Consider the following 9,879-nt stretch of genomic DNA (forward strand, 5'->3'; position numbering starts at 1 on the left):
GCAAAACACTCTTGGGATCAGTATCACAGGAAGAGACTTCTCCAAGCAGGCTTGGCTTGAGCCATAACCCTGAGTAAAGTAACATTACTTGAAAGTCACAGCAATGCCTGTTCTACTGTAGCATATAATCTACAACAGGCAGCTACAAACACCAAGTTCTTCTAAAACAACCAGCAGATAGGAAAATGAAAGCATCTGTGCACAGTGAAGCTCACAGCAGCCAAAATCACCAAGAGTTAATGCTGACATGCCATCGATGCAATGTACCTCTGAACACAGGCATCATCAGCAAATAATGGTATCTAGATAGTAGTTCTGAAAGAATCAAACTGTATAAAAAATGTCAGAACATGGACATAAGGAAAAGCACTTATTTAAGTATTAAGTACACTGTAGCAACATTCAGGCAAAGACATTCCAAAATAAGTAAGCAAAGTCAAACCTCGGGGGTTTTAGTCTGTCTGTGATCACCTTACAGCACATGCAACTTTGACTTAGCCAAGACGCTTAAGCCTTCACTACAGACATGACCTTGCTACTCACACTGGGATTAAAATCAGTTATGCAACAGGAGGCTCAAGGTTGAAACATTCTCAGGTAGAAGATGGCTGCAAAGTGCTCTAGATTCTTTATGGAAGGCTGTAATCTCAAAATGTTCTCTCAGTCCCAGACCTGAAGAAGTCCATCTCTGCTGAATGTTACAAACACATACATTAATTTGGACTACTGCAAACATATGGTATTTGTTGCAATATCAAGATACTATCAGGATCCTAAGTTATAATCATCTCTTGTTGGTTGTATTTCTCATAGTTCAGAGGAATGTGTAAAAACGACATTGACAGAGTGCCTAGACTATAGGATCAACTTCCTCTATTAGGTATAAATCAAAATAAATATGGAAACTATGAATTCTCTAAAAGTAAACCTGTAACATAAATAAACTACTGTCCAAAGAAATGTATGACAGATCAAAGAGTAAAAAAGCTACTGTTTACTCTAGAAAATAAGCATGAAAATGTATTTATAAAGAGCAGGTGGGGTTTAAATGAACTATTCCCTTGGTACCATATCTCATGAGAACTATCAATTAGCATAATCTTTTATTTCAAAATTGCTACTGACTACTTTGTTATGCCTATTCTACAATCTACCGCACCAAATAGTTTTAGAAAATTAATGACACTCGGAAAAAAAAGTTAAAATTTCTTGTCAAAGGTAACAATCGCATAAACCCAGACTATCCTTCTTTTCATCTCATCTGGAAAGAGCAAGTAAGGTTACCAGGGACTTTCTTTTTTAAGTCGAGCACTATTTACTTGTCCTTCCAAAGAAAGTAAACTGCAAACCAACCAAATCCCTCTTATTCACAGATATCACAATTCTCAAAAACATTCTGAATTCCAATAGTTCTTTTCCCAGCTATTTTAACAACAGGACACACTGTGCACTGCACATTCCTGTATCTATTATGGCCAGCTGTGCAGCGATGACTCCATGCCAGAAAAATGGTATTTCTATATGCATGTGGCAAATAGTACATCCAGATGTTTGCTGTACTTCAGAATGTAATCTGTATACGTGGAAGTAATTGTTGTTTAAGTAATAAATCTACAACAAAATCAGGATATTGAAATGACTCACACAAGGTGTACTATTACTTGCAGTCTAAAGGAGACTAAATAACCCAGAGTACTATCCAAAGATATAGCTACACTGCCTTGATAAAACACAAACAACAAGTTGTTTCTTAAGTCTCTATCAAATAGTGTTAGACCGTGCTACAAAGACAACAGATAATTTAATTCTGAGATTTTCTATAAATAAGGCCATTGAAAATACAGAAATTAAGTGGCACGTAAACACAGGCACTGCACTGATGCACAAACAGTAGCTCAGATGTGGCCTTGTAAACACTGAGTACTCTGAGCAAGAGGTACTTTTTGTATTCAAGTAAGTTACTAAGATCTTCCCAATTTCGGTTACTCAGTTGTTCTGTATGTTAGATTACCAGAACCTCGGCTCACCATTTTTAAGGTGAGGATATTAAAAATATGGAAATTAAGAAAGAAAGAATTTCCTTTCCTTCTCTAGGGGTACCCTGAGACAGTCAATATCAAAGCACGTCTACGACTTGTCAATATCCTAGAAGAATGGTAAGGTAGATTACTTAAAAAAAAATATCAACCAGAACTGAAGAACAGAAAAGTTTTGATGGACTAGTTAATTAATGACACAGCAAGACCAAAGTCACTAGCTTAACATATACAAGATTGATTATGCGCTGATATTGCAGGTCATTCCAGCATGCTTGTCTCAGCTCAATTGTATCTTCAGAAATGCACGAAGTATTACGATACACCCCACAAACACCTACACCTTTAGCACTACTCTCTTGATGCGGTATCTTTACAAAGCCTATAAGAGCCCTTCCTTGTGCCTTTGAGATGTAGAGTAAACCTGCCTCTCTTGTATACTGAACATCTGACAGCCCTATTTGCACACATATGCTCCAGACAAAGAAGTAGACACTGCTTCCTAGAAACCAAGCAGGTTTTTCAAACACTTCTGCAAATCTGGACATTATGTATTAATAATGCAAAAAATATCACTTGGCCATATGATTATTTTATTTTATAGTCATAAGATGTAGACTTCCCTAGCCGGAAATTCCCTAGCTGTAGGACTACCTACAGCCAAGACAGTTTTGCAGCCAGATGTAGGGCACACATTTATTATCTTTCCTCATTTCAAAGGTTTAGATTTGGGTTACATTAAAGGCCTCTCCAGATTCTGATCAACCAGAGATGAGCAGAAACAAATAGAGGTCTTGGATCACTCTAGGAATACAGACCTCCTACAAAATCAATCAAGGATGGTAAGTCTTCTCACCTCTGACTCCACACTAGAAACCATCATGTTATGCTGCACAGAAACCCTCAGTAGAAGGAAAGCTGATCTCAGATTTTAGTTCTCATAAAACTGCATGAACAGGAACTCAGGCTCAGGATGTCCATGCCAAATACTAGACAAGTACTTGTCAGAAAAAATGCCTTTTATTTTCTTGGTAACACACAAGGATATAACTGATCAAGACCTTTTAGCACTTGATTACAGATGACTCTCCAGAATACCACAAAAGGACAAAAACACATAGCAGCAATGACAGACAACAGATTTGAAGACTTGAGTCAAAACCTGCGTTTGACTCTTCTCCTGTATGGAATGAGTAAGAAAAATAAACACAAAACCAATAAAAAATGCATATGGAGAACTTCTGCTATAAAGGATAATATCTTCATTATTGTACTTCCTACATCCCCCAGTTTTTGCCAGACATCCAACCCCAGAATTAGTGTATGCATTTAGATACATCAAGCTTCTAAAAAACCTGGTATATCTGAAATAATTCTCCTATATGCAAAGTTACTCTTTCAGTTTATGAACACTAGGTCTTCATTTTTCTAAACAATACAAAATTACTTGCCTAGGAATAGTTTTAAAGCTGTTAATGCCACCACAAAGAGCCTTAGCAACTTACACTGGAAACAAACAACAAAAAATCACATTTCACCTACAACATACGCAGAGAAGTCAGAGTCTTAACTTTCACAATTTCACGTAAGCTGCTACTGAGAACTCTAAAAAAGTTCAGAAAAAAATTTTCAATTGTCATTCCATATTAAGCAGCCATGTCAAAAAAGCAGGCATAGTGCTTCCCACACACACATTCCCAGCCCCCGTTTCCATCACAGTGACGCCAGCACAGCTGCCCATTGCACCACACCATGATCAAACTGAAAAACTAAACCAGTTATGAAATAATATGGCAAAAGCTGGGGTAGGAGAGGCTGTATTTTTCTAGCAGATCACCCCACTGATCCATTTCACTGTGCAGCTGCACTAACAGCTGGACAAGCAAAACAAAAGCAATAACATAAGGATATATAGAACCAATATTTACTCAAGACATCACTGTTGCTGAAGAAATGCACTTGGATCCTAAATAGAAACCATTCACTCAAAAAGGTTTTTACCTAAGATTTTTTTTCAGTTCAATAAAAAAGTTCTTTTCTAGTCAGTAGAGCAAACAAGACAGAATACTGCTGAAGCCACTGACCCCTAAAACTCAACAAAAATCAACATTAGAACCACAAACAACAATGTTAACAGAGCACAGGCAGAATCTTACTTCATACTTATTTTCTAAACCAATCTAAAATTACCACTTTTTGTTGGGGATTTTTGCTGAGGTTTCTTCATTTTTTTTTTAACTAGGTGCCTTTTTCCTCTGTCCACTATTCACTATTACAATATTAGTTACCTTCTGTGCAATTTCAGACAAAGGTTAAATGACACCAGCTTGAACAGATTTGTTTCCTAAGCAACTTATGCACTCGAAAAGGACAAAGTGAATTTTATTCCCTCTACACAGTCTGTGAATCAACAAAGTTCTCTCACAGAAACCCCACTTTCATTGCATACTAGGCAATACTGAAGGTCATTAATTATTGTTCTCATAATTAGTCAAGATTTGCTTTTGTCCTTCCTTTTTTCAATCACTTTAATAACCATGCATTGTATCCTTCATATGTGTTTTAGTGAAATAAATGATAAAACTCCTTCCTGGTTTCATCAGGTTTCAAGCCACCTCCAGGTGCTTTGTTAGTTGTTCATGAACCATCAATTCTCTAGAAGTCACTCATTTTTACACTCAGATCACTGTATAGTACAACTTCTATTATCTATCCCAAGATTACTACGTTCCATAGTTTATTTTACTGCAAACATTACACATATATATTTGAAGACAGATACAGTTAGACAGCTGGCTCCATTTAACTCAGTGTACTGTAACTATACAAAGTATATTCATAACACTCAGTATAAACTGATGTAACCACTAAAAAAAAAAACAAAAAAAAAATTTTATTCTTTTCCCATCTTGCAATGCTTCCTTCCCTTGTATTGATGAGAATCAGGCAAACTGGAAATTCAGATGGGAAATTCCATTTTTAAGATCTAGTCACAAAACACTGGTCTTAACCTCAATCAATTCCCTGATTTGATTCACCACACAAGATCTCATTTCACATAAAAGAGGAAGCACAAGAAACAAACCACTCTGCATAAAAGATGTTTCTTTGAACAGTAGTACTGCCTTATGCCAGCTCAACGTGCTCCTCAAATGACTGCCAAAATATTACCTGCCTCTGTTAGAGTAAAATAAAGTAGAATAACATGAATAGTTTATGAAAGCTATCATCACAGTCAAGATGAAATCAGATACCTGTACACTGTACACAGCATTTTGTGTAATCACTGAAAAACTGTTTCCCAACTTTGTTTTTCTTTTATCTAATAAATAATTCTAGAGTCCTGTCTGATTGCCTCCCACACTTAGGCCAACAGACAAAGCCATTACATTCACATTTCAGTAATTTCAAGATGCTTACACACAATATAAACAGAACAGTCTATAAAGTTTGGATAAAGACAGGTTTTTTATATTTCACAAATACTATTAACTAAACATTCAAGTGCTTTCTCAGTTACATCATTTGTCAAAACTTTGCAAATAAGACACATACACACTTGAAAAAAAAAAACTTCTTACTAGGGAAATGTGCCTGTTTGTAAGCTAACACCTCCCTGGCACAATTTAGTGACTGTACAGTCACTGCACATCGCATTAAAAACACTTCTGCTTTGTTACAGAGCACAGTATTTCTACATAGCAGAGGAGTAATGTAGCTTGAATAAAGACTCACAATCTGCAGATTACAATGAAGTTGATCATTTACATTCTGAAACAGTGAACTGAGTTCTATGGGAAAAGTGCTCCAATAACAAATTAGTCTGTCACCCTTTTCCCCCTCCCACTGCCAAAGCATCACTTCACTAAAGCCTGAATCAAACTTCTATTAAATATAATTCAAAATAGGAACTTAAGCATCATCTATTAGGAGCTATACTGGCAAAGATACACAAATCTTTAAGGTCTTAAACAGAAGTAGGTATAAGAATTGAACAATTTCTAATCCCATAAATGAAGCTTTACTAACCTTTGACAATATCTCCAAATATCTTTTTTCCAAAGATCTGCTTTGAATAATTTTAGTGATCTGTCCTGTTCAGCCTATTCTAGCAATAAAAATTAGTCAGGGATGTGGGTCAGGTTATCTCCAGCTTAGTTTTCATCCTTTGCACACACATTTCACACATAGTAGCACATTCTTCACTCAGTCCTGTTCACAATGTCACTCTATAACCACATATCTCTTCTCAAATAATTTCCATTTAATTCTGCATATATTAAACCTTCTCTTTACTCCAGCAGACTTCAGCTGTACTCGCTCCTCTAGTTTTGGTCTCCAGTTTGGTCTTTGTTACAAAACTGACACTCTAACAGCAGGAACAAATACATCACTTAAGTGATGTTCAACTTAAAGTTTACTGTTGTCGAGATTTACTTTTTTAACTTGCAAGAGAGCAAGCAAACATTTGAAAAACAGCAACAGAACAAGTAAAACTTACCTTGAAAATACCAACCCAGTCTTTTTGATGAGGATGGATAAACTGGGTGAGAGTGTAGTGACATTCAAGATGTGTGTTTGGAAGGTAACTTTTTGCGACATTTTGAAAAATCACATGTGCAAAATTGGAGGTCTGCAAAGTGCTAGCTGAAGACGGAACTTCTTGAAAGGATGACATGATTATCTGTAACAAAATTGTAGAAGCTGTTACTTGAACAGAGTGGAAAAACTAGTTAAGTTATAAAAATTAATCTAGTTGAAATAGATATGACAGAAAAAACTAACAATCAGTTCCCCTGTTCCAAAAACAGAGAGACATAGACTAACTTCACCCAAGTGCACTGCCTCAGCATCTCTCCAAAACAACCACCTCTCAGAATAAAAAGAGCAGTCATTTCAACAATGACATCAAGATGAAGAGAAAGCATTGCTGAGCTGAATGCCCCCAGTATTATATCTCAGTGTCAGAAAGTGGAAAATAAGAGCAGCAGTGTGAAAACAAAGCAGGATTCTGACTTAATGAAAGATTCCTAATGGTTCTAGACATGCTAGAGAAGGAGAAACATAAGTTCTGTAGTTTTCCTGCTTTAAATTTTTCTCAAATCTGTACGGTGCAGTGCTCTTCACAGCATTTTTACACATGAAGTTTTTCCTTCCCTCTCAACAAAAGTATTAAAGTTCCATTTTAAGACTTTTTTTTTTTTTTTTTTTTAAATAAGAAAGTTTATGTAAACAGGAGAGTTTTGTTTGGGCTGGCTTTTTTCCCTACTTCTTCAAGAGTTTTCCTGCCCCAGTTTAGCAGTCTGTGGGCATCTTTTACTATTCTCACTGTAACAACACTTAGTGTTTAGCTTCATTACCATAAACAATGGCTTGCATTGATAGCAGGAACATTGAGGTATGCATGCAGTTGAAGGGATTAACACTAATCAGTTGGACTGCAAAAGCTTTAAATCGTGCTTTCCATTCACCACCTTACTCAGGATACAGAGTGCTGCAAACTACAGTAACACAAGATGCTTCAAGAGCAGAACAAGAACATCCCTTCCTCAAATTCAGCAACACCTGCCAAAAATAGAACATATGCAACTGAGAAGTTTCAAGTGTCTGATTCTTTTGTACAATAACAATTTTGTCAAAACATTTGATATTAGGAGGATAAAGGCCTTATGTATCTGATATTTCAGGAAAGATGAGCTATCCTGTTCTTGCAATTGCTGTTGAAAGTAATTTTATACCAACTAAGCACATTCACACCTTGAAAGAAGTAACTGCCAAGTATGTGACATAATATATTATTTTCATTGAAGACACATGTGGAAACCAAAACCAAAAGGAGACAGGACACTGCAAGACTCAACCAGTTCAAATATGAAAAGCTGTTCATGTACCTCCTAAAGCCTTTTAAAATATCACTGATTAAAAAATAAGTAGCAAAGACCTTCTGCTTTTTGAAACTAAATGCACTCTGAAATAAACAGACATGCATCATGCAAAACACAGAAAAGATAAATACAGGGGTTTTTTTCAGTTTTAAGCCGTCAATATTTTAAGCTTATTACCGCTCAATTTAGAGTAACACGTAAAGTGCATACAGGCAGCCATGTCATTATTTTAATGTATCAGATGTTAAATAAAAAGCAGTCTTGTACACTAACCAACACAGGTTACAAGACAAAACACCAAGCTTATGTGAAGATTATTAGATATAAAAGAAAAAGGAAAACTTCCACAAGCAAGAAACTGAGTAAAGATCAAAACACAGTTTTCTAGAGACAACAGGGTACACAATAAATCCTATCAGTTATGCAGCTTCAGAGTCCAGAATAGGAAATGCTACAGCACAGTAAAATCCTGAAAACTCCCACACATCTCAAAACAGATGATTACATTCAAGGCATCTCTCAATTTTACTCTGAACTATAAATGGTATGTATCAGCAATCTCTATAGTTCTAGAAGAAAAAGAACAACCTTAGTTATTTTCAATTTCAACAAATTCTTTTTTTAGTAATTTAGTGAGTTAGCCAAATAACACTGACATGAAATAGTGTGTTTAATTTTCATTACCTAGAATAAGTACAAAAAGAGAAAACACAGCATTAATAACTAAGCCAATTGCATTTTTTTCGATAATTCTATTTTAAAAAAAAAAAAAGGCACTAACCCCAACCAAAAGGAAAAAAAAAATCCATTTCTGCACACTGGGGGGTCAGCTGCCACAGCTGAAAACTAGCCCTAACGGAACCAGTGAAGGTAGACTGGTTTCCAACCCCAAAGCAGAACTGTCCACAAATCCAACTAGTGCGGACCAGCACAATCAGCTGGGATTACTGTTGCCTAGCAGAAAAATCCCCGGAGCTTAGGTGATGCTCAGATCTACTTACAGTTCAAGGATAGTTACGGGGATGCTGGGTACTCGCTTTGCTCCCAGCTACCGGCTAGGAAACGGGAGAGGAGGAGGAAGAACTGCGCACAGCCTTCATTAATGACATGACAAGCGCTTCCCACGGGAAGGCTAAACGACGCGTTTGGCTTGGCGCAGCGGAAAGGACGGCGAAAAGGAGGAAAAGCTCGTCAGGCAGGAAAAACAAAAGCAGGACGAGCCGCACCACCTCAGTCAGCTCCTCCTGTAGTCCTCCAGCTGCGGTCCCGGGCCCCCGACACCCCCAGCCCCCACCCGCGCCGCCTCCCGCCCCTTCCCCGCCGCTGCTCGGCAGCTGGCCGACGCGGTCACCTTGGCTCCGGGCCTTCTTCTTCCTCCCTGGGCCGGGAAGCCCCGCCAGCTCCCGCAGCCCGGCCCCGCCGCTCCCGGGCCGACCAGGGCCGGCCCGAACAGCTGGCGGGGGCCGGTGGCGCAGAACCGCGGCCGCACGGCCCGGCCGCCCCGGCCCGGCCCAGAAGCGGCCAGCAGCCGGCGGGAAGGAGCGTGTCAGCCCTGCCCGGTCCCCCCAGCTGGCCCCGGACATCTCTTACCTAGGCATACGCGGAGGGCGCCGGGGACATCAACATGGGGCCTTGGCCACCAGCGCCGCGCAGCTCCGCCCGTCCGCCCGCGTCACTTCCAGCGCGGCCCCGCCCGCACGGGGTGGGCCCTGACACGGATCCGGTTGGGGAGCGGAGAGTTCTCCGGCCGAGTCCCCCTTGCACAGCAGCACGCCCGTGGTGGGTTTTGGGGGTGCGGGCACGGCGCTGTGCGAGGCCTGTGCCCGACCAGGCTGCTGTTACGTCCGTACAGCGTTCCCAGCTTGTCCGCGATTGCAACATCACCTCTGTCGCACCCAGTTACCCCGAATTAATCATCTCCTCTTCCGTCCGACGTCAAGACACAGGCGTGCCGTCAC

General features: G+C 39.2%; 1 protein-coding gene across 3 annotated transcripts in view; it reads right to left on the reverse strand.

The window, feature by feature from the left end:
• TAX1BP1 (Tax1 binding protein 1) overlaps positions 1–9,618 on the reverse strand; it is a 56,192-nt gene extending 46,574 nt beyond the window's left edge. For all 3 annotated transcript variants that reach the window (XM_066195196.1, XM_066195204.1, XM_066195187.1), the window contains exons 1-2: positions 9,512–9,618; positions 6,538–6,720 (exon numbers count right to left, since the gene is read on the reverse strand). In XM_066195196.1, coding sequence (XP_066051293.1) covers positions 6,538–6,714 — 177 coding nt within the window. In that variant the 5' untranslated portion in view covers positions 6,715–6,720; positions 9,512–9,618. The remainder of the gene's footprint in view (positions 1–6,537; positions 6,721–9,511) is intronic.
• Between the last annotated feature and the right edge of the window lie 261 nt (positions 9,619–9,879).

This window comes from Chamaea fasciata, unplaced genomic scaffold (assembly GCF_029207755.1).
Source record: "Chamaea fasciata isolate MVZ Bird 193981 ecotype frontalis unplaced genomic scaffold, bChaFas1.0.hap1 SCAF_1, whole genome shotgun sequence".
In the NCBI taxonomy this organism is placed as follows: Eukaryota; Metazoa; Chordata; class Aves; order Passeriformes; family Sylviidae; genus Chamaea; species Chamaea fasciata.